The sequence below is a fragment of the Maniola hyperantus genome, chromosome 8 (genome assembly GCF_902806685.2).
Source record: "Maniola hyperantus chromosome 8, iAphHyp1.2, whole genome shotgun sequence".
NCBI lineage: Eukaryota > Metazoa > Arthropoda > Insecta > Lepidoptera > Nymphalidae > Maniola > Maniola hyperantus.
In genome coordinates this window covers 10,879,329-10,907,218 of record NC_048543.1, presented here as the reverse complement: position 1 = coordinate 10,907,218, position 27,890 = coordinate 10,879,329, and the positions used below count along the sequence as shown (strand labels likewise).

General features: G+C 37.6%; 1 protein-coding gene across 1 annotated transcript; it reads left to right on the top strand.

Annotated features, from left to right (window-relative positions):
- The first annotated feature begins 225 nt into the window (after positions 1-225).
- Positions 226-27,879, top strand: LOC117984203 (mitogen-activated protein kinase kinase kinase 15-like). Its single transcript, XM_034970819.2, has 22 exons — positions 226-416; positions 507-712; positions 1,682-1,876; positions 4,441-4,610; positions 7,217-7,495; positions 8,526-8,696; positions 9,322-9,434; positions 10,214-10,415; positions 10,730-10,841; positions 11,439-11,608; positions 12,042-12,222; positions 14,626-14,826; positions 15,232-15,382; positions 16,341-16,555; positions 17,141-17,236; positions 18,562-18,701; positions 19,407-19,550; positions 21,928-22,023; positions 24,388-24,481; positions 25,111-25,293; positions 26,806-27,070; positions 27,731-27,879. Exons 1-22 carry the CDS (start codon positions 368-370, stop codon positions 27,877-27,879), a joined length of 3,582 nt encoding a protein of 1,193 aa, XP_034826710.2. The 5' UTR covers positions 226-367.
- The last annotated feature ends 11 nt before the right edge of the window (positions 27,880-27,890 follow it).

Sequence of the window (27,890 nt, the reverse complement as noted above, 5' to 3'; positions counted from 1 at the left end):
CTAAAGCATAGATCATAATTATATATATAGGTACCTAGGTATTATTTTTCGTTTTTAGTGGTGTTAGTATTTAAGCGCCACATATGAAAATTTTACCGAAGGTAGGCCCTGAAATTCCCTCATTGAACCATTGTTTGACACGTTTCTAAAGTTACCCATTACCCTTGTATCGATTTTGACGAGTTGTTAAGTGATTAACATTGACTTTTAATTGTGATGCCGGACATCACTATTATTAAATAACAACTGTGAACTGGCGAGCACTTGTTGTGGTTTTCTGTCGAGTGGGACTTATTTGTGGCCAATTTGTTATTGAAAAGCTTTTATATCCTAGAAATATGCAATCCTACTGTGAAAAAACGAAAAAATGATAACATTCGGCGGAGCAAATACTTCTACGGCGCTAGAGGAGTCTGGTATGAAAATCAGTTTTTGAGTACGACGGAATTCGAATATTTTTTGATTTTCGTTGAGTTTGTGTTTGAATTGTCTTTTGTTTTAATTAGGCGACGTTCGGAGTATTTGCGAAAGTGTTTGCAGCGATGGTTCCAATGCAACAGTGCAGGCCGGGGCCTCTAACCAGAGGCCCCGTATGGACATCGCATGTGTTTTGGACATAAACCAAACATTGAACCTTGCTCATAGAAAAAGGGCACTTGAGGAGATCCGATTGGCTTCCGAGCTGGTCAATGCGAATGTACATCACATTCATGTGAGTATGACAATTAAAATTGGTTTTACTTTGTTTAAACCAAAAAGTTTTATAGGTATGTATGCTTGTGATGGCTTGACTAAAAAATTGTATAGGTACCTACTTAACTTTTAAACAGTCAAAGCTACTTACAACAATTTTTCATTGAGTAGTTTCATGATCAATTACCAGTTGGCTGAGTATATTATTAAGTAATTAATTTTTACTCTTAAATCATTGATTCTCCTCCTATCAGTACTGATTGAATGTAAACCTCATAATATTATGTTTGCTCAAGTTTTCCTAATGCCTGCACTCTAAATAATTCAAATTTAAGCTGGCTAAATATTATCAAAAATTGTATGTTAGAAAACTGTCTATTACATTCACTCTGCTAATGTCTGAAATGTGTGTTCAATCCAGGGAAGTTCTTAGTCTGGGAATTTATTGCAATATATATATAAAGCGTGCCTTCCATATCAGAATTATTCATATGGACAATTTCTGATAATATGCGGCTGGCCATAAAGACTTTCCTTTGTTTTTTTTCAAAAAAATGTATAATACTCCAGATGGCAAAGCTAATACAGTTATAAATAAGATTGTAATTTAAAAAGTGAAGACAAAAGTATGTTTGTGTGTGTGTGTGACACATGCATAGTGACATAGACTACATAAATACGAGGTACAAGGTTTACGGGGCAAGGGCTTTCGAAATCTATGAGCCTGCTTGAAAAATATTGGCCTGCTACCAGGCTTGCTTAGCACAAAAAGAAAGAAAAACAATGATAAAATAAAATAGCAACTAGCAACCAATCAGCCCCCTGATTTGTTGGAAAGAAAAAATTCTGCCCTTTGATTGGTTGATTCGCTGTTTACATTTTTTCACAGCCAATCAAAGAGCAGAATTTGTTGACGATTACGATAACGATGGATATGTTTTTCTTAGACAATTGGGGGTCAGGAATGTTTCTTCTAATTTTTCCACAGTATGAAAAACTAGACTTTGGTGAAACAAGTGTTCTAGACACGTTCTACAATGCAGATGTGGCCTTAGTGGACCTCAGTGTGCAAGTACAACAGAGCTCCCTGCTGTACCACCTTGGAGTGCGGGAGAGCTTTGATATGAAGGAAAATGTACTGCTCTATAATGATGTCGATCCAGATGCCACGCTACGACTTAAGGTATGACTAATTATTGATTATTTATTATTATCTTTAGGAAGTGTCTAAACGGCCACAAGTGGTCGTGCAATAGTGAAAAATATACCGCCACAAGATTTTAATTAGCTTTTATAATTCGTTCCATAACACAATGAAAGTAAATAATTTTTAATGAATAACTTTACGTGCGGCTGAATATTTTTTGTGGCTGGCTAGACACTTTGTTATGTTTATTATTATATAAATTTTGGTACAGTCCAAACTGTTATCCAGTCAAAAATACTTTTAACGAAAACAAGTATTGTTATGGTCAATGACATTGGTCAAAAGTAGTTTCAACTGAAATTTCACTCTTTGCTGGAATAACTTATTGTTAAATTAATAAATAATGCTTAAATAAGATACGTAGGCCGATTTCTTAAAACCTGCATCAATCATTACAATCTCAATCGTTCGGCTGAATTTGTGCGATTCTTGTTGCAACAATGCATTGTAACCAATAGTGAGCGAGCGTTAACCAATCAGAGGTGATTGCGATCGTGACAATGTAGCAGTCATTCTACCGCAATCGAGGCCCAGGTCAAAATATATGGCCCAGAGCGAAATCAGAGCACCCCGACTCCAGTCGGTCTTGTCTTTTTAAAATAAAAATGGTGAGCAAATGAGCAGGCGGGTCACCTGATGGTAAGTGATTACCGCAGCCCATGAACATTTGCAGTACCAGAGGAACCACCAAAGCGTTGCCGGCCTTTCAGGAACTTGTTGGTCCGCCCCTTGAATAACCCCATGTTGTAATGTAACGGGAATACCGCCGATAGGAGTTGGTTCCACAGTTTGCATGTGCGTGGAAAAAAGGATCTGGCACAACGCGTGGTCGAAGTGCACCAGACACCCAGGTGGTGAGGGTGGAATTGTTTGCGGTGACGTGCGGTGCGGTTGTTGAAAAAGGAGGGTGTATGTCCTAACTCCTACCCCTAGAGTGTTTTTGGAAAGTGCAAAGCCAGAAGGTTGCAAAGGTCCTGAATGAAGGTTGATTATGATTAGGTTTTTAGTTTTCAGAATTTTAGAACTCTACAATGATCCGTTTTCTAAGGGCAATGGGTATAAAAGATCTAAGATATAACATGCAAACATCCTCAGTTATCAAAGCCTTGAGTGATAATAATATCTCAATAGTTGTTACTCTCAATTCTTCAATTGCTCTATGCAGACTAGATGTGTTTGTTACACATTTCACATTGACTGGGCTTTATTTAAATAATAATATTATGTTGATACTATGGACATAAAATAGCATTAAGCATTAAAGGTAAATCAACCTTTAATCCTTAATGTTCCGAACTCTTGCTTTTTTTCCAATACAATAAAAAAATTCGCAAAAAGTGCATGTATCACGTAAAAATTGTAAGGTATTGTATAAATACATAATTACAAGCAACTTTTTTTTAAACTTATATACTAACGCTTGGCTACAATCAGACCTGTTGTGGCAAGTGATGATGCAGCCTAAGATGAAGCATGCTTGCCTATTAATTTCTTATAGCAAAGTCAGTTCCTCATTATGTCTACAAAAAACATAATATTATGTGCAGAGTTGTAACCCTCCTTTTTAACCAAAAAGTATTGTCACGGAACTATATTAACTCTTGTATACATAATATTATATTCGGTAATAAATTAAATTATTTTTTAATTTTTAGTGTTTGTGGCTAGGTAATTGAAGTTTTTTATTTTTTTTGTAATTTTTCTTATTGTAAATCAGTTGAACTCAAAAATCACAATGGAACAAAATACCCATATTGAAAAAAAAAATTGCAGTTTTGTTGTCAGTTTATATTAAATGTCCCTCGATACCTGTGGCTTTATTAAATTAGTGCCAAGCACCAGTTATTGTGCTCGTCTTTTATATTCTTATTGATATACAAGTAACTATGTTGTATATTCAGGGAATTTCAAGTACCTATAATACGCGACAGGTTGAGATGGCAATCGGGGTGGGGCCGCCCCGCACAGCCTCCCGCTAACCCGGTGCGGGCATGCGCGGGTGACGTGCGGGTCTGCGGAGCGTCCCCCTGCCCTGGCATTAGGGGAAAAATCTGAAAATTTGTGTTTCTATTACACAAACAATTTAATTTGTGGTCATAAACTAATAATTAGTATTTTTAATTTTCGAAGTAAGATAACTCTATCAAGTGGCGTATCATATGAAAGGGCTTCATCTGTGCATTCTAAAACTGATTTTCATTTATTTTTACGCATCATAGTTTTTTAATTATCGTGCAAAATGTCGAAAAAATACGACTGAATTACGGAACCCTCGTTGCGCGAGCCTGACTCGCACTTGGCCGGTTTTTTTCGTTAAAATATAAGCTGTAGTGAAAATGGTTGCAATCGATTCTGTTACTGATTCAAAACAAACTACTTTCAGATTTTGCGTATACTAAAACTAACGTTGTTATTGTAATCGGCGCTAGCGAAGTCCTTCTTGCACTCTCTCACCTCAGTTTGCCTGTAGTTTTAAACCAAAATTTTCATGAGTTTGTCCCCAAAATACTCTCTAACTTTAGATAACTATACATTTACAGATATCGCTACCAAACTTTCTGTTCGTGTCATACAAGTTAACAGACGCAGGCACCTGTGTTACTACGAACCCGGCTGCAGCCAAGTTCAAAGGAGAAGAGGCACCCGATCCTAAACAGCATCTTACATTGAGGCTCAAGAATATATTGCAAGATGTTGAGGTTCAGACCAAGTAAGTTCTTCAAGCTGTGATAGCCTAGTGGTTAGGACGTCCGCCTTCTAATCGGAGGTCGGGGGTTCGATCCCGGGTTCGCACTTCTTACTTTTCGGAGTAATGTGCGTTTTAAGTAATTAAATATCACTTGCTTTAACGGTGAAGGAAAACATCGTGAGGAAACCTGCATGCCTGAGAGTTCTCCATAATAAATAAATAAATCATTTATTGTTCCAAAGCGTTGGTACAAGTATAAGAATATTTCGTTCTAATGTTCTCTAAAGGTGTGTGAAGTCTACCAATCCGCCAGCATGGTAGACTATGGCCAAAACCCTCCTCACTCTGAGAGGAGACCCGTGCTCTGTAGTGAGCCGGCGATGGGTTGATCATGATGAAGTTCTTCAATCTTCAACACATACTACTGAATAGGCTACTTGACACTTTTTTTAAGTAGGTCTTAAATGGTTAATATTTGTCCTATTAGATCAAAAAAATTAACACTATATTTTTTTGCGCCCTAAAAACCGTAAAACTTTAATTTAAAAATATATTTTTCATAGACAGCTGAAAACACTGTCGGCCATGTTTGGCCTATTGATTATCTGTGCTCTGACGTCATGCATTTGTAAACAACAGCATAAACTTCCGTGACATAGGGATGACATTTCTTTGTTTACATATTTAATGACGTCACATCATGGCTGACAGCGTTTTCTGCGTTTCAAATAAAAATAAAAACTGTCTTTTTTAAAATTAGATTTATATATCCATCCTGCGTTTTTAATAATTGTTATTGATATATTTCGTTGTCTTAAGCAAAATACTATAATAAATAATCATTTATTGGACGAAATTAGATATGAGTCAAGTAGCCTATTCTGTTTCATTAATATTTAAGTTATCAAGTAGAGAATTAAGAATTTTTCAAGCAACTTGAAAGTATGACATGCAATGTTAATTAATAATGCTGCTGTTTGTATTTTTTAAACATTTCTACAATATTCAACCGAAAGTAATGTACATCGACCTTTAGAAGGACATAGATTTATAGAGCGTTGTCCCTGTCGTTGAGACCGACAAACGTCATATAGGTACCAGAGACAACGCTCTACAAATCCGAAATGTCATTCTAAAGGCTGATGTACATTACTTTCGGCCGCGTACTGTATTTAACTTTCTGTGAGTGTTTACATGCAAGTGACTTGCCAGAGCTTACTTCCCGTGGACACTTAGCTTTATGCCAATACTATTAAATTATAATGCATTCAAAGAAATTGATCCAAGATAATGTCTTTCCTGTTATAAAGTCAAGAACTAAATATGCTTTTGTAGGCATGTTAATTAGTATGCAAATCAATTCTAAACACGCTGGCCTAAGCCGACATTTAAATGTATCTTGATGTTTGTGGTAATATCAAAAGTTTACTGCGTACATTGAACGCCCACACTAGGATTATATTGTCATCTTGCCTAATGATACCCATATTTATTTGTGGGCTTTATCCTTCGAAATATTGTATTAGTAGTTGATTCCGGCGACTACCTCAGCTTGAATTTTTTTTTGGATAAAATTGAACAAATAGGAGGAATTTTTTTAACATTTTGTTTAGTAAAAAGTTATGTCCACGTTTTTGAATTCACAAATAGTGAAATTATAAACCATGGTGATATTCTGGAGCCATTAAAAAGGCTCATATATACAGTGGCGTGCATAGGGTTTAAAGCCAGGGTAAGCAGTAGTTAGGTAAGCAAGTGAAAGAATAATGAGCATTGAGCAATTTCAACCGAGTTAACTATTTCTTGGGTAAGCAGCGCTTTTATGCCTCTATGAGTTGCACGCCACTGCATATATAGTTATATGATCCCCCCAAACATAGGCATTTTCAAACGCATACCACCTGGTCTACTTTTTATTATTTGTGGTTATAGCGGCACATTACAAAATTTCAACTCTACCTATCATAGTTCATGAGATACAGCTCACACTGACGGACAGACAGAGAGAGAGAAAGACGGACGTACATTGGAGGCTTAATAATAGGGTCCTGTTGGGCACCCTTTGAGTTAAACCTACGCTAAAAATTAATAAAAGTTATTCTTGCACAATTTTTTGTACTTACTATTGACCAGAAAGTGACAGTATTTTTCTTGGAATAAGTGTCTTATGGTGGATCCATACTAGTGATGTAACGAATGTCATATTTTGAACAATCGCGGATGCGAATATCTGCTGCCAACATTCGCGAGTGCGAATGCGAATATTCAGTTTTTGTTTAAATTTGGCGCCATTTGTCTATGCCTATCCCGTTACCAAATGATAAAGAGAAGACTGATAATGAATGTGATTACGAGGTTAAGTTACTTTTTATTACATTAAAATGTAAATAAAAAATTAATGGTTTTTGTTTTATTAACCGACTATTACATCAATTTTTTTAATATATTCGCAAAACATTCGCAGTAATTTCGCGAATGCGAATACCCGCGAATGCGAATGTTCGTTACATCACTAATCCATAATGCCGCCAGAATTAACTCGCCGGCCGAACCGGGTGGCATGTGCGGATCCACCATAAATCCCCTTTTACATAATTATCAAGACGTAATAATGAACTATTTTCTAGAGCCCATCTCCAAGAAAAGTTCCTATCAGACCTCCGGAAAGCTCGCGAGACCTACAGCGGGACAGAGCTGGCGAATGTTCTTCACGCCATGCGACGCCGCCTCGACGACCCCGCCGTCCTGTCTGGCGATACTATACTCAACCTCCTCATATCCTACAGAGAAATACAAGATTACGATGCCATAGTACAAATCGTTGATGATTTGAAAACGATTATGAACAGAAAGAACTACGTCAATATGCCTATTATTAGGTTTATGTACGCTTTTGCTATGAACAGGTAAGATTGTACTATGATGTTATATGTATGTAGTTTTGATGCTGTAGTATACTTCATCCACGAAATCAAGTTCTTAGTTGATATAGCGCTCTCTCTCTGTTTGGCTCTATCATTTGTGTGGGTACATTACAGAGAGAGCGCTATACTAACTTCTCTGAGGAATGAAGTTAGTATAGTGTTCTCTCTGTTTTTGTATGGGATTAGGTAGAGAGAGCGCTATATTAACTTGATTCTGTGAATGGATTATAGTAATAGCTGCTGTCTGTTGCGTCCGCATGGAATTGTTATATATATTTTTATTTTATTTACTTTGCCGTCAAGACTAAGATATTTTCCATTTGAATAGCTACTAGAACCCAAAAGTGGGTGATAATAATTCGTTTGTTAGCTTAATAAATTATAGAGTTGCCATATTACTGGAATGCCCCCTAAAGTTAAATGAAAATGATTTATAAATTTAGAAAAACATGTTTTACTGCTGGACTACCAATAATATTGCTATCTTGATCATATGACGCAATCAGTACCCTTATTATAAATGCGAAAGTGTGTTTGTTTGTTGGTTTGTCCTTCAATCACGTCGCAAAGGTGCAACGGATTGACGTGATTATTTGCATGGGTATAGATAAAGACCTGGAAAGTGACATAGGCTACTTTTTATCCCGAAAAATCAGAGTTCCCACGGGTTTTTTAAAAAACCTAATTCCACGCGGACGAAGTCGCGGGCATCAGCTAGTTATTTATTTATTTTATTTTATTCAGATACAAGTTAGCCCTTGACTGCAATCTCACCTGGTGGTAAGTGATGATGCAGTCTAAGATGATAGCGGGCTAACCTGGAAGGGGTATGGTTTTTATTAAACCCATACCCCTTTGGTTTCTACACGGCATCGTACCGGAACGCTAAATCGCTTGGCGGCACGGCTTTGCCGGTAGGGTGGTAACTAGCCACGGCCGAAGCCTCCCATCAGACAAAACACAAATGTAACGAGTAAAAGAGATGATGATTTCACTGTCATTTTATTTACAGGAGAAATAAGGAAGGCGACAGGGAGAATGCTTTGAAAGTTTGCGTCAAAGCTCTGGAGAAAAAGGAGAATAGATTTCCCGATATGTTGTGTCTCTGTGGTCGAATATATAAGGATAAGTTTGTAGAATCTCAGCATTCGGACGTGGAAAGTTTGACGAGTGCTATACATTGGTAAGGATCTGTAAAATATTTCGTAAGATACTCAAAATACTAAGAAATTATATGTATATAAGTTCGTAATATTTATAACCGACATAGCTCAACGGATTGCGAAGCTGAAGTGGCAATGGGCAGGGCATATAGTTCGTAAAACCGATAGACGTTGGGGTCTCAAGGTGCTGTAATGGCGACCTCGCACCGGAAGACGCAGCGCTGGAAGACCCCCGCTAGCCGGACGGACGACATCAGACGAGTCGCAGGGAGCCGCTGGATTCAGGCGGCGCAAGACCGTGGCGTGTGGAAGTCCCTACAAGAGACCTATGTCCAGCAGTAGACGTCTATCAGTTGATGATGATGATGATGATGATAATGACGTAACTTTGGCCGCTCTGGGACTTAAGTGAAAGTTTTCAGGTTACAATCGTGACGCGAGACTTGATGAGGTCACGGTCTGATTTTGAAAAATCGATCATCCATCGAGCATCCCGAAAATTAACACAAGCAACTTTTTATCCCAGATAATCAAAGAGGTCCTAGTTCCCACGGGATTTTTGAAAATCCTAAATCCACGCGAAAGAAGTCGCGGGCATCCTCTAGTAAATAATAATTTCATTCCACCTATCTTTAATGTTTTCAGGTACAGACAGGGCTTCGAAGTACAGCCGAACGAATACGCGGGTATAAATTTAGCGACACTGCTAGTCATAGCCGGGAATGATTTCAAGAATTCTCAAGAGCTGCAGCATATAGGTACATCTTCTATAATATAAAAATGAATCACTAAATGTGTTGCTCATCGCAAATCTCGAGAACAGCTGAACGGATTTCGCAAATTCTTTTTTTATAATATTTCTTGAAGTACGAGGATGGTTCTTACGTAGAGAAAATTTAAAAAATTGCCTGAAAAAAAATCGACTGTTAGGCGGTAGGAAGTTCGCCAGGGCAGATAGTAGAAAATAAAAGTAAAATCCTTATTGATTGGGAAAAAACAATGTTCAAATATTTTTCCTTATTCATCGATAAGGAAAAATCGTGCATTACCAGTACCTACGTAAAATAAATCGTGAGCTTTTGATGAGAAATTTTTGTATTAATTTACTTTTAGAGTCAATTTCGTAGCTTTAGTTTTTAAGTTCGCGTTAAAATTATCACCACTATATCTTACCAATGCAACGACGGACTTTTAAAAAGTGTAATTACCTATTAGCTGATGCCCGCGACTTCGTCCGCGTGGATTTACATTTTTCAAAATCCCGCGGGAACTCTTTGATTTTCCGAGAAAAAAGTAGCCTATGTGTTAATCCAGGGTATAATCTATTTCCATTCCAAATTTCATCCAAATCCGTTCAGCCGTTTTTGCGTGATTGAGTAACAAACATCCGAACATCATATTATAAACATATTATTACAACATATTATAAATGTTAGAATTAGGATTATTAGGATAAGAATTCCATGTTCTTAAGAGCCTACTACACGCGAAAGTTTACAGTGTTTCCTTTATATGGTTTCTTCGTATTTTCTTTCAGGCAGAATATTAAACCATCTGATAGGGAAAAAGGGCAGCTTGTCTTCGTTGAAGGACTATTGGGATGTGGCCACCTTCTTCGAGATCTCAGTTCTAGCGCAAGACTACGTGAAGGCGATTCAAGCAGCTGAGTGCATGTTCAAGCTGAAACCGCCCAATTGGTACCTGAAGTCAACTATAGGGAATATAGAACTTATCGATAGGTAAATACTAAATATACAGTAGCCGGCAAGAAATATTGTACATCGGCCTTTAGAATGAGATTTCGGCTTTGTAGAACGTTGTCTCTGTCACTCATATCTATCTGTTAGTATAGCGCTCTGAACGCGTTAGTATTTGTCGGTCTCAACGACAGAGACAACGCCCTACGAAACCGCTCTCTCTCTCTTTTTAAAAGTCGATGTACATTTCTTGCCGAGTACTGTAACTGATTTAATATATTCCCGTATTTGTATTGTTTAAGTCCTTATGTTCTCGACATTCAATAATACATAAAAAATATCACATATTTTTTTAGGTTTAGGAAAAAAACTGGAGAAACATCACCAGAGCAGGAAGTATTTTCGTTCTGGATGGAGTTTTTCGTAGAGGCGACTAAAAGCACATGTGAAAATATTATTCGGTTTCCTGTAAGTATTGTTGGTAACTATACTTTAATATTATCATATTATGTTATTCTATTCCATCGATATGGTTTTTAGGGTTCCGTACCTCAAAAGGAAAAAGAAACCCTTTTAGGATCAGTTTGTTGTTTATCCGTCTGTCTGTCATGTCTGTCAAGAAAATCTATACTTAGGGTACTTCCCGTTGACCTAGAATCATGAAATTTGGTAGGTAGGTAGGTCTTATACCACAAGGAAAAGCTAAGGAGAAGTAGGTTTCGATTTGATTTGATTGAATTGACAGACAGACACAACGAAGTAATCCTATAAGGGTTCCTTTTAAGGTACGGAGCCTTTTTTTTTAATATTCATTATAGGTATACGCTTGACCACAATCACACCTGATGGGAAGTGATGATGTGGCCTAAGATGGGGCGCGTTTACCTTGAATATGCCTATTCACTCTTGTTTTAAAGATACCCGGGTTGTAATTGGTAGGAAACACATATCGCGGAAGAGCCTTAGAAATGTGGCCACTGTGATACTATTTTTGCTTTCCAGGCGTAGGTCCGAGTATATGGAACATACACAAAAATATAATTTATACTGTGTATTACCTTCCAGGCCGTGATATTAGAAACTACCAAAGTGTACATACCATCATACGTCAACGTCCATATGGGCGCAGAGGAGAAGTCCGTGGAGATATTCAACCTGTGCCTGGACTCAATGCGCGGGGACTGCAGACAAGTCCATCGGTGGCTTTTCACCTCTGACATGATACGAACTTATAGGTAAGTACGGCATTTCGGCAATTCTACAACTTCAAACACGCATGCCACCTAACAGATTCCGGATGTCGATTCCAAAAAACTTGCCTCAATAATTATTATTACAATCGCTGTGACTGGCTGAATTTATCGTATTGTTGTTGCACAATGCATTGTAGCCAATAGTAAGCGAATATCGGTTATTCAGAGGTAATTGCGATTTTCACTATATAGCTATAAAAAATTATATTGAAATGTTTCAGCTCCCTACGCCCAGGTTTCATACTTTGCCCATTATTACGGGCTCTCGGGCCAAATATAGAGAGATAAAAGTCGATGTTTTATGAAATATTCGACTTGACTTGGTAATAGATCTATTGTGGAATGTGCAATGCAGCTTTTGCGGAAAAAATATATACGAATATACCCTTACAGAATTGTTTTTTTTTTTTTGCAGTTTATACAAGCGCGACGAACGTTGCCTATTCCTGTATGTCAGTGAGAACTCCGATGATTTCCAAATATTCCTACCGTCGCAACAGTTCAGACAACATCTGTATGATTTGTTGGGGGAACTTACCGCTGATCATGAGAAGATGGCGGATTTGGACACCAGCGTTATGCAGGATCATTTGAAGGTATTCAGTTTCACCTTTGGTCAAATATTCCTACCGTCGCAACAGTTCAGACAACATCTGTATGATTTGTTGGGAGAACTTACCGCTGATCATGAGAAGATGGCGGATTTTGACACCAGCGTTATGCAAGATCATTTGAAGGTATATTTAGTTTCACCTTTGGTCAAATATTCCTACCGTTGCAACAGTTCAGATAACATCTGTATGATTTGTTGGGGTAACTCACCGCTGATCATGAGAAGATGGCGGATTTGGACACCAGCGTTATGCAGGATCAGTTGAAGGTATATTAAAAGTCAAAGTCAAATAATATTTATAAAAAGTAGGCACTATTGTACACTTTTCTCACTTTTGTAAGATGATCTTGTGGTGATAATTGGTTACGTAAACGTAATTCATCAGTTCATGTAATGAGTGGCTCCTATGTATGGGCCTTGGACGATTTAACCTAAGGACGCGCCTCGCATGATTATTCCCCTCTGTCAATAGTAATGGATTTTTAATCCACTGCGTTTATAAACACTGTTTGCGGAATCGATTTTGTCATTGTAAGAATCGTTTTCGATGTGTGACGACGTCTTACACGCTGGGTGAAAAATGCCTGTTTGTGCCGTTAGTGAGTGCAAGAACAAATCAAACACATCAAATTTACAAAAAGATGGAATTTCATTTCATAAGTAAGTATTTTTGGTGTAATAAACGCTTTCTATAAATTAAATTACATAAATTATTATAATAAAATAACAATCGAGAACTTTACCGATTCAGTAATTGAGTACGTAATAATTCGGTAGAAACGAGTTACACTCCTCACGAGACTATATTTTGTTTTTTCTAAACAATTGCAACCCTCGATATATACAAATTAGGTTTAAATTTGAATACGCGTGAACAGCATGAAATTACGTAGTAGTACGATAGTGATTGCGGTTCGATTATCGATATCGATGAAAACATTTTCTTTATTATTAACGACTAAATTACCGTCTTCAAGTCAAGTAAAGAATAGTTATTATTAATTACCACAATTTTTTCGCTACCTATACTTGTAATAAAACTGGTCGATTTCTGTGATTTCACGTACTTAATACATTTAAAAAAAAAATTAAAGCAACGCAATTTTAGTGATAGGCGCGAAACGGGGTAGGGTGTCTCTGAACTGGGTAATATGTAGCTAAAAGGTGTACCTTTCTCAAGGATGAGGATCAGGTAATAATTTATCATAATCGTTTTATTTTTACAGATTTCCTAAAGACGCCCACTTTAAAATGAAGTGGGCACTACGTGTTATATATTTTAAGGGCAATACGTGTTATATTTAATAACTTACATTTAATTTTTTTGGACAAAGAGTACACCATATTGGAATTACCATGTAAACCCAATGTGCAATAAATAAATGATTGATTGGAAAGAAAAAACATTTTATTGATTGATATACCTACTAATTATGTTTGGTAGGCTTTTGCGCGGTCAGGTTTATTTTGTATTATATAATAATATAAGTCATTAATAAGCACATTTTCACTATCGAAATTTTAAATGAAAATTTCGTTATATAAAAAAATACAAAAGATTAAAAATGATATAAAATAAGTAAAAAAGTATGTGCATATTTTTTAAATAAATATTTTTCTTATTTTTACGTTGCATTATTAGTTTTTGGGATAGTTACCTATTAAGTGAGGTGAATGTATGCAAGAATACGCTACGCTGACCAAACACTGGTTTTAAGTAATTAAATACGAGTAATAAATTCTTACTTCTACTTTTGTTTCTGAAAAACTATCGATATATTTTAAAATATCGATACGGTAGCATCGCAAATAAATTTGACTGTCTTACACTCGTAATGTCTTTGCATGTTGATGTATATAACTTATTAGTGTGCGTAAAATGTAGTAGTGTTGAAGATTTAGATATGTGTGTGTTAATAATGACACAAAACTTTGTTGAGTGAGTGTGTCAAGTTGTCTATGTAGTGTTTCCTCGTCCCGCACTAAAAGTGACAGAAATTTTTATTCGTAATATTAGGCGCGTTACAAGTCCATAGGTTAAATCGTCCAAGGTATGGGCTGACCACGTATTACCAGAAACTGTCAGAAAACTTTCTGTCCCACTCTGCGAACATCATACCGAAAACCTACATCAATCACTATTACAGTTGTGATTGGCTGAATTAATGGTATTCTTGTTGCAACAATGCATTGTAGCCAATAGCGAGAGAGTGGCTGCCAATCAGCGGCAATTGCGATCTTCACACTAGCTGTCATTTTACCGTAATCAAGCCCCTGAGTTTTGCCAGTCAGAGTGCCTTCCGGCGCGAGTCCGTGTATTTCTGTCTGTATATTTCGCTATAAGCAGCCCCATAATGATGTATGATCCAATGACTGTAATTTTTAGTTCGAGTACGAGTTAGATGACTGCAATAAGCGCGTCGTCCTCGGCAAGGGTACATACGGCGTGGTATATGCGGCGCGGGACCTCAACACGCAAGTCCGCATCGCGGTGAAGGAGATCCCGGAGAAGAACCTGGGCGACGTGCAGCCGCTGCACGAGGAGATTCTGCTGCACTCGCAGTTGCGGCATCGGAATATTGTGCAGGTGAGGAGTATGTTCCGCAAAACGTGGGGTTTCGGTCTCCACATAGAAATATTAGATGACGCTTATACGAAGGATCCTTCAACTGTTACACGCTGCAAAGAAGTAACTTACAACAACCAACCTAGATATCGCCACAGGATACTTAATATCTCGCTACAAATCTTAAATCACGCTATTGGAGTTTTCTCTATGGAGTACTGTACAAGTTCCAAGATACAACCCTAACGGCGGTTACGCACTCATCTGATCCGAGTCCGAGAAAATACGTTCCTTTTTGTTTTGTATGGGAGCTTATGACATATGTCGTAGATAATCGCGGGTATTCTCACGGATGACGGAAGTGCAGTGCGTAATCGCCTTAAAAATACAGGTCTTTAATATTCAAGTACATACTTATGCTTTTAGTACCTGGGATCATTATCGGAAGACAACTACTTCAAGATCTTCATGGAACAAGTCCCCGGAGGATCGCTGTCCGCTCTGCTGAGGTCCAAGTGGGGACCGCTCAAGGAAAACGAGGCAACTATCGCGTATTATACCAAACAAATATTAGAAGGTTAGTACTGACACGACATACCTGTGGATAATTATAGTGAGGAACTTTAACAGCTACGTTGTGATAGTCACATTTACTTCCGATTGTTGTACTTTAAGTTTAAGGGATTTTGTAAAGTGGTGATAATTTAAAAAAACCCGGCTGAATTTGTTGTGGGCTCGTCTCAGACCTGGGCGCGTTTGGAACCCTCGTAGCTGTAGTTTTAAGTTCGCGTAAAAATACTCTTCACTATATCTTACAAATCCAACAACCAACCATCAAAAAGCGTAATTTATTACCTATTTTTAATAAATTATTTGATGTGATTTGATTGGCACTCTTCTAACATTGACTAAAGTAAACAGTTCTATTAAAAAAATGTGTTTTTCTCTCTAATGAATCAAATCGAATTTCTATTTATTTAGATATTATAATAGCATTTTGACTACTTCTGCAAATAAATTGTCCTGCAAAACAAAATTCGCGGCAAAGTGCCTGCTTAACGTGGTGGAGTTCTGTGCTATATACATTTTTAGAAATTCGCTTCGATTCGCTGCTAATGTGAATTGACCCTTATCTTGTTACAGTACGCGGCAGAAAAAAATGGACGTCAACCTTTAGATAGCGGATTTGTAGAGCATTGTCTCTGTCGTCAAGACCGACAAAACGTCATGTGGATATGAGTGACAGAGACAACGCTCTACAAAGCCGAAATGTCATTCTAGAGGCCGATGTACATTATTTTCTGCCGCGTACTATAGAATCTCTTTAGTCCTTTTGGAATAAAGTTCTTTAAGAATTTGAGATACATTTTACCAAATTATTAAGGCATTGCCTTTTTCAATATGCTTTACGAAATTTGAAAAAGTAAGCTTTTAAATTAAGTTTTGGCTTAGGTTAACCTCTGGTTGGTATACACCAAAAATCTAATATTGCATAGAAATTATTTAGTTCTTGACCTTGAAATTTATTTTCCTAGGTCTAAAGTACCTTCACGATCAAAAAATCGTACATCGCGATATCAAAGGCGACAACGTTCTTGTGAACACGTACAGTGGAGTCGTGAAGATATCGGACTTCGGTACTTCGAAGCGACTGGCGGGGTTGTGTCCATCTACCGAGACCTTCGCTGGTACACTGCAGTATATGGCGCCGGAGGTCATTGATAAGGGACAACGTGGTTATGGAGCACCGGTAAGATTTTCCACACTATACGACACGATATTTATTTTGCTCTTATAAACATTAAAATATTATAATAATGTGGCTTATTCTGTTGTACACAATCTCATAACTAAATGTCAGATCGAAATGTATTGCTTTCGTAATGCTCCCTGCGGAAAAGGATAGCATTAGATTTGGACCAGTCAATTCAGCTTATTTACGAGATTGTTTAAAACAGAACTCCTACAATACTCCTCACACACGTATACACACGCAATATCCTGTCGGATATTGCGGCTAGTTCTAACATCTTAATCCTAATGGAAATCCTGAAAAATAATATTATAATTATATCATAGTGAGTAGCGATCTGACTATAATAAATAGGGGAGTAGATAATTGAACTGTTTTTTGAAGTGTTCCACATTTCGAGTGTAAAGAATTTTGGAAAATATGTATCTATGCTGGAAACTGAAATGGTACTGGAAATCTTCTTTAAAATTCTGCTTAAATTATTTTGATTTTCTTCCTATTGTGTGCATGCTATTTTGCTTATAAAGCATTGTTAAATGTAGTAGATTACTTAGTAAAAATGTTGTTTGCTTTTCTGCGTAGGCTGACATTTGGTCTTTGGGCTGTACGGTCGTAGAAATGGCTACAGGAAACCCGCCCTTTATGGAGCTAGGGTCACCGCAAGCTGCTTTATTCAAGGTAAGATTCTTTCACAGATTACTAAGAAACCCCATTTATTTTATTTGGGATCATAAATAATCCTAATACAGTCCAAAACACATGAACATACAGAAGAAACAAACATCACTAAAACTTAATACTAAGCATAACTTTCCATTTACTTTGTTACTTTGTTACTCACATTTAGTAAAATATAATAATTCATTTCATTTCATCCATTTCCATTCCATTTCCATCGATATTGTCCTTATCGTCCTTATTCCTTTTAAAATGACATTTCGGCTTTGTAGAGCGTTGTCTCTGTCACTCATGCCTATATGACGTTTCGTAAGTCTCAACGACCACAGATATGTCCAGATTTGCAACTAGCGTGGCCCCCTCAGTCCCTCTCGCTCAAGCAGATTTTATTACTTGTGAAATGTCATTCCTTCTACACTTCACGTTGTTTGCCTAAATCTCACGTACAAATACATTTTGGCAAACAAAAAAAAGTGGCCACGGTGATAAGGACAAAACATAATCATTTTGTCACGTTCTAATAAGAGCTTAAATGTATTTAGCTATCTCGCTCTAACAGTAAGTGTCACAATAGGGCTACTTCTAATAGTCCTTGTTCTGAGTCAACGACAGACATGCTCTACAAATCCGCTATCTCCTTTTAAAAGTTGATGTACATCATTTTCTGCCGCGTACTGTACATGCATGTAAAATTGGCTTTTAGTTTGAGAACATGCACGTAAAATGTTAGTCTTAGTATATGAGATAACTAACCTATGTTTGCGACTTCGTCCGCGTGGACTACAAACATTTCAAACCCCTATTTTATCCCCTTAGGGGTTGAATTTTCAAAATCCTTTCTTAGCGGACGTCTACGTCAATGGGGCCGATTCTCTTGAATACAATCTCTAAACTAAACTACATTAACAGGTCTAAATCTAATGCCATCCTTTTCTGCGAGCAGCATTATGAAAGGGATAGCAATAGATTTAGGCGTGTCATTTTAGTTTAGGTTAGAGATTGTGTACAATGGAATTAGCCACAATAGCTATCTATCTGCATTCTTCATGCCAAAATTCAGCCCATGATTTGAGCTGTGCGTTGATAGATCAGTCAGTCAGTCGGCCAGCTTTTCCTTTTATTCTACCAAAATTATTAATTAGTCGAAAATTATGCTACATATTAGTTCAATTGAGTAATGACATGAAAATAATTTGTGGTGAGTCAGGTCAAACTGTTGCATTTTCTGTGACCAAAACGAGAAACCGAACGCGACCTATTGCGTATTATAAGTATGTTTCCACCTTAAAAGTACTCCCAAGTTTTCTAAATTATTGCTTTCTTAGGTGGGATATTACAAAATGCACCCGGAGATACCCAGCGAACTGTCCCAGAAGGCCAAAAATTTCATACTCCGCTGCTTCGTCGCTGATCCGGAGAAGCGAGCCACTGCGACAGAGCTACTCGAGGATCCGTTTTTGTGCGAGTGAGTATATCTTCTACTAGATGACGCCTGTGACTTCGTCGTAGGTAGGTAGGTTCGACGTAGGTCTTTTTTTTTTAAAGAATCCCTTTCCTCTCCAACTAAGCGTCAGGCTTGTGCTAGGAGTAGGTACGAAAATAGTGCAACGGGCGGGTTTTCAGTCCATTCCTATACCGGTTGAGTTATTGTACCTCAAAAGGAAAAATGAACTTATAGGATCACTTCGTTGTCTGTCTGTCGTGTCTGTCAAGAAACCTTTAGGGTACTTCCCGTTGATATATAATTTTGAAATTTGGCAGGTAGTTGTAGGTCTTATTGCACACGTAAGGGGGAAAATCGAACTAAAAACACTTGCTCAAATTTGAAAATCGTGCATTGTTACAGCCGGACATTGTTTTTTTTCAAAAAAATCATCCATCCACATTGATCTTTTTTGGGCAGTCGTGTAAAAATCTCAACTTTCCCTCCCAGGTCTTTGATTATATCCCTGCGAACTGATGTGAAATGATCTTGGAAGCTTTTTGAATGCCGTACCGCCAAGCGTGAATCGCAATACGTATGGTATTATAAACCATATAAACGCAGGTTGGGGGTATGGGCTTAACAAACTGGGTCTAAAAATCCCTTCCAGGTTAGCCCGTTGCCATCTTACGCAGAGGAGTTCGCAGTCAATGGTATCCAAATTAAAAAATCATAATTATGTTTCAGAAAGAAAAAGTCGAGTAGCCGCCTAGGCAACAGCGTCGACTACAGTCGCAGTATCTCTGTACCCGCCGAAAAAGCTCGAGTCTCTCAAAAGAAAATATCCGAACCGAGTCTCCCCGGAATCGTTCCCAGTTCACCAGACATCGAGTAAGTATCGATGTTTTAATCGATTTAAATTTTAACAGCGTTATTTAGTTTCCACTAAATGTCTTAGAGTTGCTTCCACTTAGAGATGATGAATTAAAAAAGCATGGATTTTAATTTTTCGAAATCACATAGAACCTGAGAATTTGTCTAATTTTAGTTCGGCTGACGTTTGATTTTTATTAGCCACCGTACAAGTATCGATTCCAAAGAATCGATTTGAAATTTAAATTTTTGTACTCTTTTCAGAGATGTCATATTTACCGTAGGGTGCAGTTCAGAAAAAAGGCTTCAACTTGACTGGTGTACCATGTACAAACAAATAACTCTAGATGTACTTTTTGTCGAAAAAACTCTTTTGACACCTTGGAGAAGGTTTGCTCCTCTAGTAATGTGACATCTCTGTGCGTCTTCTTTTGTTTTCATGACGATTTCAAACGTTGGTATCGAATACGATTCGTTAGAAATAATCACTTATTTATTTGCATGACTTTTTCCAATAGGGATTATTATTATGGCTGTTACGGGTCTATGTTAAAAGTTGAATTTGTAATTTGCATTGTGTGTCGTCATTCCTTACCATTCATAACAATATTATGGTGAAAGGGAGCTTATACGTACAGTAGACAGCAAGAAATATTGTACATCGACCTTTAGAATGAGATTTCGGCTTTGTAGAGCGTTGTCTTTGTCACTCATACATATATGTGACATTTTGTCGGTCTCAACGACAGAGTCAGCGCTCTACGAAACCGCTGTCTCTTTCTAAAGGTCAATGTACAGTATTTACTGCCGCGAACAATTTCGCCGCCCGGTCGGCGAAATTGTTCGGAATCGTTGTGAAAGTATCAGGATAACTGTACTTTGGATGCGAATTTGTATCGTACGTAAACGTATGAATATTGGTCGTACGAATTGAGTGCGCACACTGAATATGTTTTTCTCCGTCAAATAGGTAGTGTCCCACGGTGATATCGCTTTCGTGAAGTCCTTTTTGGTGCGTGATCCCATTTTTGTCCGTAAACCAAGTTAATAAATTTTCCTATATCCATTTTGAATGCTCCAGCAATGCCCCGTGCATTGCAATTGCTTGTACAGTATGGTATAATAATATTGTATCTTGCCGAGTTTCTTGCTGGTTCTTCTCGGTAAGAACGTAATTCCGAAACAGTGGTAAATTAAACTAGTTAATGATTCAAAAGCACTTGTAAAAGTTTAATAACTCGCACCTAGTCTGCGTGCTTCCATAGTAGGTATTTGGAAGGTTGGAATTGTTCGTACGTATTCGCACGAGTTAAATTCGTACCAAAACGCATCCAAAGTGCGGTTGGCGTCATTCTAATAAAATGTTGCCATATTCATGACTATTACAACTAATCTCTCTTTCAAAATAGCCATTACCCATTAATTTGTACTTTGTAGCAATCAGAAACATCTACAAATAAATATGTGATTGATTTAACGATTTTGTGAAATCATACGCACACTCGAAAATAAACAATTCTTTGTCTTTAGATTATTTATGGGGAACTACCTACCCATAAGAATAATTTGCACTGTCATATTTTATATTAACAGAACAAAACTAAGATAATTTCGGTATCATTTCTTGACCATTTATGATGATATTAATTAATTGATTATTTTAAGTAAAATTTTGGTTGTATTTTAGAGCCTTAAATGCATGCACCTATTTACGATCCCCAGGAATACATAAGTCTATGCAAAAAATCCGAGAAATAAAATCACTTCTTTTATCTCTCCTATGAATGACTTGTCTGCAGAGAAGTTAGCAAATCCTGAACTTGATGTGCAGATACAAGTTTTTTGCATACTTTGCATAATATAAACTACAGGACCAGCCGGGTCAGTTTTGGGATATTTTGAAGTCTCTCAGGCTTCCATTGTGCCATTGTTTTTCACATATTTTTTTTTACATCTCCATGTGCCATCATAATATATTACGCAAAATAGAAATAAATATACATAACTCCAATTATAATTGAAAAAGCTTGAGCGAAGTGAGCGCAGATTTTGTTTAATTATATGGGGCGTATTTTTGACTTCGTTTCGGCGCCGTCTTATGGACGATGCCAAGAGTGTCGCAACCTTCGCACCATCTGGGCCTGCCTGCATGCCTACGCAACTATTTCAGTTAGCGCAAGTTTTTTTTTTAAATATTTTATTAACAGACATTTTTTACATTTATGTATGTCAGCCATCGCAAGTTATATTATGATACTTCATACTTTATAAGGCTCTAAAAGGACAATTCAAACGCTAACAGGCAATATGATAACGCTTAAAAGTTCAACAATTAACATCTAAAGACAACGTTTGGTGTGCGCCCACTAAGCATCTATTTGTTTCCGCCGTCAAGGGTTAAAACGGTCCGGTCTAACCCGACCATCACTAGGACGGCTTCGTCGATGCTCTCGCCGATTCTGATATACCCGCCGGACCTGTCCAATAGCAGGTAATCATTTGTACCACATTTTGTAAATGTTAGGGATGTTACGGGGTGTTAAGCTACGGTTTTCTAGGAAAGCGATACCATAGTTGAGCCATTATGAACGTGCGAGCGGGGTCATAAATCATTTATGATCAAGGGTTCTGAGAATGCCGCAGATGTCGTTATCGATAAAGGGATGCCATTCGGACGCAGGTAGTAGACGCAGATAAAAAGGCGCTTTTTATAACCTGTTATCGGCTATGGACAAATCTTTTTGTTGCTGTTACACACAACACCAGAGCACCAGAACCCCGTTCGCACGTTCGTAATGGCCCAACTATACCACACCATAGCCGTAAATGGCGGTCGTAATAGACGGCTGTCATAATGGTAATGACACGCGAGAAGTTCCATCGCCGCAACTGTAGCTTGACGACCGCCATTTTGCTTTTCGATTACAATTTTTTTATCAAAATTTCACAAGGAACAACCTTAATTCGCAATAATCCGCCAAAACAGACAAATCTGTATGGTACTACGTGCAGCATGCGATATGCACTGCCCATCCTGTAGTGGGAGAGTGGGCGCTGCATATCACATTTAAACATGTCTAAAAAAATAGAAATATTTCTTAAATAAATTCGGCTTGATGTCACATAGCTTCGATTTGGATTAAATTTATTCTCCGCTTATATTTTTTATCACGCAAACTACTGTAGATCCACTATTTATGTGAGACGGCTTTTGTAGGCCCACTGTTTATCTGAGACAGCTTTTGTAGGCCCACTGTTTATCTGATACAGCTTTTGTAGGCCCACTGTTTATCTGAGACAGCTTTTGTAGGCCAACTGTTTATCTGAGACAGTTTTTGTAGGCCCACTGCTTATTTGAGATAGCTTTTGTAGGCTCACTCTTTATCTGAGACAGCTTTTGTAGGCCCACTGTTTATCTGAGACAGCTTTTGTAGGCCCACTGTTTAACTGAGACAGGTTCTGCGGTAGATGTGCGGTGCGGAAGGGGTAATGGTGCCTTGCTTTTAACACAACTTCGTACTTTCGTCATTTGGGAATAAACTAATGTAAATATTTAAACATATTGTATTGTAAAACTTACCTTATTCAGATAATGTCAAAGTAGAAATCGCCAAAATAGGTATATCGAAATAGGTTAACAGTTCAACACTCCTGCACCCCGTATCTACCTCGGAAACCGTCAGATAGCATTTTTATAAAAAAATATTAAAATCTTTGTTACCTGCCGTTACCGTTTAGTGATTTTTAATTAGAGAACTAGAAAAAAGTAGATTCTTTTTAATATGTATTCTTAATTCTTACATTAGTTTTTGTAGTTACATTTTCTTGGCTGGTTCACTAATAAAATAACAAAAATACAATTAACCAATAATAATAATTTAACTCAAAAATCTAAATCTGAAAATGCTCTATTGGAATTTCTATGAAATTATCTATTAAGTAATATATGCTTGCTGATTTTAATTAATTAACATTTAATATATCAAACCACTACGTTACATCACAAACATAATTTATTTATTTACAAGCGAAGCGAAATATCCATCTATCATCAAAATCAATTTTACATTGTGTGTGTCTGTGTACTCTATGTATTCAAACATGATTTTGTTATAATCACTCTACTTTTACTAACGCTTCAATAAATGTATGTACATTTTTATTTCGATGGTAATAAAAATGAAGTATATTTAACGGTTCCACTACACATTGGTCACTGCGGTTCCAGGCAAGCGTCGGCCAACGTTTATGTATTGTTAATTGCTAATTGTGTAAAGACCCTTTGATGTTTATGACAGCCCACAAAGTCGGAAATCTTATCAGCACTGGCCACTTGCGCAGCAGAAACGCCAAGTGTGTTGGGCCAGTGAAGCCTGTTACACTATCAGTATTATCACGCGACACGCGAAATTGCGGTCCTGTATCGTGAAAATATTGATGGTATTGATAGTATCGCAATGTATCTGGATGTTCTTGAAATCCTGCGATACCAGTATGCTTAGTACAAGATTTTATGTCTCACCAACGTGTTTCGAGTATCGAAACACTTCAGCGTTATAGTGCCTTGTTTTAAAGCTCAAGTTTGTCTTCACATCTACAGCCAGCGCTCCAAGCGGAAGCGTTGCGAAATTAAAATCAGTGGTTCATTTTACTTTGACGTTATTGTGTTTCACTCTCAAATAATATCAACGTTGGCTAGACGTAAAATCTTATACTAAGCGTACAGAATCGCGATACGGTATTGATCGTGTAACTCCCTCCATTGTGAATTAGACTCTTGAAAAATAGTTATTTGAGTATCCATAGTTCTTAGTTTTACTTGCTAGAAATACAGTAAAATATTTGATTTTCGTAGCACGATGCCTAATACACCGTCTACGGATGAGATGGACAGTAATGATACCATCCTGAACAGAAGAAGCTCTTCTGGCGGACTCCTTTCACCTGAGGTACATTTACAAATATTCCTAAAAGTGTTTTACGGAGGACCAATATGTAATGTATAATGCCTAACGTGTGAACTAACACGTTAATTCGGACGCATACTCTCTTGACTTGTGCATAGTACATCGAGCGGACGTAGATACGTATGTAAATACATAATTTAAGTCTCTATAAGTGAGATATATTATTTCCCAATTTCCAATAAAAGCTGTTAAGTTTCTAGCTTTTTTCTGTATTATTATTATGAGTATTAAGTACCTATGTGTTAAAAAAGTACAAAAATGATACGCTAAAATCCCGTGAAGAAGTTTTCTTTCAGAAACCTAAAAAGCAAATCTAGGCAAGCAGTTTTCCTTAAAAACTTCTAGAGACGTTTTTACACTAATTTGCGTCGTGTTTTTAATGTGGCATGTATATTTTCTGCTTAAAGACGTTCACAATTACCACATAAGGTTCGCCAACGACTTCGCATGTACGCAAATTTATATTGGTGTGGACACGGCTTTGGATTTAGGCCATAAGGCTTAAGTTTATGTTCAAAGCATAGATTATAGTATATGGTTGAACCATTAATTTCCTTGCACATAAAAAGTAACAACTTACAAAACAAAATATTTCTAATAACATTTCCTAGGTGGATATGCCAAATGTACCTCGGTCGTCAATAGACACAGAAACGGACGGCTTTTACCTCCTGAAGAAAGACTCGCAGCGCCGTTTCACTCTCTCCCGAGTGTTAGAGCAGGACAGCGAGAAGATCTGCTCTAAATGGATGCTGAGCATACAACAGGACTTTGGCACTACAGTTTTGACTATGGTAAGTAAAATATTTGATTTAACTTTTAAGTCGCTAATTTTGTTTGCGATCACTTACGCATTTAAAGGTGAATTCACACCTGCGCACGCGCATGAACCGTGTGCACATCGGACCGAACGCCTGTGAACGGATCACTATCATGTTTGTAACTTCCAAAAATTCACGGATGTGTGCACGCATGTATAGTGCATTCAATATTAACTGGCGTATTTCCACTGGAAACTGTCATTAGCAATAACAATAGGATTAAGTCGTAGCGGGTGAGTTCAAAAGTATCAACACTGGTTGGTTTGCATAAAAATATATAAGGTTGAACCGGCTCCTTTAAAAATGAATGGGCTCTATGAGTGTTTAGTTTATTACCCCTAGGCATGTTGAATGTTATCCTGTTGTTATTGCTAATTAAGGTCTCAAGTGGAAACACGGCAGTTAATATTGAATGCACTATAACTTGTACAACATATACGCGAACCGCTCGCACATCACTCGTGATGCGCGTTATTTGTGCATGGATCGCGCATTGTGTGCAGGTGTGGATCGGCCTTAACACACCTCATATGTGATGATAGCCTTAACTCGTCGTGACAACGAGTTACTTTTGCGCTTCGGTCCTAACGTACAATATGTACAAGCACCTGAAATTATTAACAAATGGATTCTATCATATGTGTAATTTACCGTAGAACCGATGCATAATAAGGACCCCTGATGGGATTACTAGTTGCAAAACTCTTTGTAAACCTGTGAGTATAGAATAATACTAATGGCAGCTTATTTTAGATGTTTTGTGATGCTTTGCTCGTGTCCTTGAATTCCTATCGTTTGTCACAGTTCACGATTTCAGCACTATGGTTTTTAAACTAAAAAAGGCAACATATAAATATTTTTTTCGAAAAACTAATTATTTTGACGATAAAGTTAATAATCTACACAAATCTATAGTGCTGCAATTTAGGTTCATAAATAAAACCTTAACCAGAGGGAAGTAGTGCTATTCCTTTAGAAATGTAGCCAGTGGAAAAGGACAGCATGATTTTAACATTATAAAATTATTATGCACAATCGAATTGGCGTACTGATCGCACATTGACGTGATATGTAACCGCACACGTATTTTTGTGCGGTTTGTCACGTAGTGCAAACAGACAATCTGCTAAATACACTGAAATAGACGTAATATACAAGTACGCTGGAAGAGGTGTGCCCAACAAAGTGACAGGTCTTTTTTGTGCCGATTCGAAACGCCCCACTGAGCGTATCTGGAATTATAGGCGTCAAATGGTCTTCGTGTTGACACCAAGTTGACACATGTCTCCTCATTGACATTTAGTTCCGAGTACGCTCACATGACGCTCACTGCACTTTCGCCAATTCGAAATTGATGCTATCAACGCCGAAATGGCGAAAATCAAATTGCTTCAAAAACAGATAGGCAATCGCAGGTCCAGTGTACTTGTATTTGTCGGAGTCAGTGGCTAAATAGGATAAAAGCAAATCTATTTTCGTTACCAGAATCATTTGGAGACGTTACGGCGCGCCTTAAAGGAATACATCACCGACCAAAACAGAAGTGTGATCGAGCGCGCTATAATTGCCCTGAAGGAGGAATTAGACTTCGACTCGAATGCGATAAACGAGTTGCATTCGGCTATTTACATGTTCCAAGAGGCCGTGAATGTGGTGTTGAGGATGCACAGTATCAAGCCGCATTGGATGTTCGCGTTGGATAACTTAGTTAGAAATGCTGTTCAGGCTGCCATCACTGTTTTGTCGCCAGGTGAGTTCTAGATAGTTATGTGTAATCCATCACGGATCAAAGCCAGAGCGTAATCGAGCGCTCTAGTTCCCCTGAAGAAGAAACGAGACCTTGACTCTAATGCGATAAACGAGTTGCATTCGGACATTTACATTTTCCAAGAAGTAATATCAAGCCGCATTGAGTAAGTTAGATAACTTAGTTAGAAATGCTATTCAGGTCGCCATCACTGTTTTGTCGCCAGGTGAGTTCTACTCGAATACAAAAAACGTGCTGCATTCGGCCATTTACATCTTCCAAGAGCGAAAATTTGAACTACAGTGAAGAGATGATAAGTTAATACTTTAACGAACAGATCAAATGTCTATCACTACACTATAAAGTAGATTTCCATAGCTATTTGCATGTCTAAGAAACCTCATAATGATTTTAAACACTTATTTAAGGTAGCCAAAAAATTTTTTTTTCTTACGAATTTCATGCTTAGGAGGTACCCTAATTTTTTTCAATACTTTACTTAATACTCTATACATCTGTGTAGTGGTAATAAGTTTCTATAACTGTATTTTTATTTTTAAAATGGCTGTAACACACACATATACACAGACGGGCGGACTTGAGGAAACTAAGAGTTCCTTGTATACAGAATCCTAAAAACGAATATCCTATATTTTTCTTTAGAATTAGGCGCGAATTTAGCGGGGCAAGAGGCGGAAAGACGCGGCGGTGCGGCGGATGTCTCTCCTTCGGCTCTCTCCACCGCCACGTCGACGCGCGACCCGCGCGACCCGCTGCAGTTGCACCAGCTGAAACTAGACAATCACAAGTAAGTTTTGTTCCA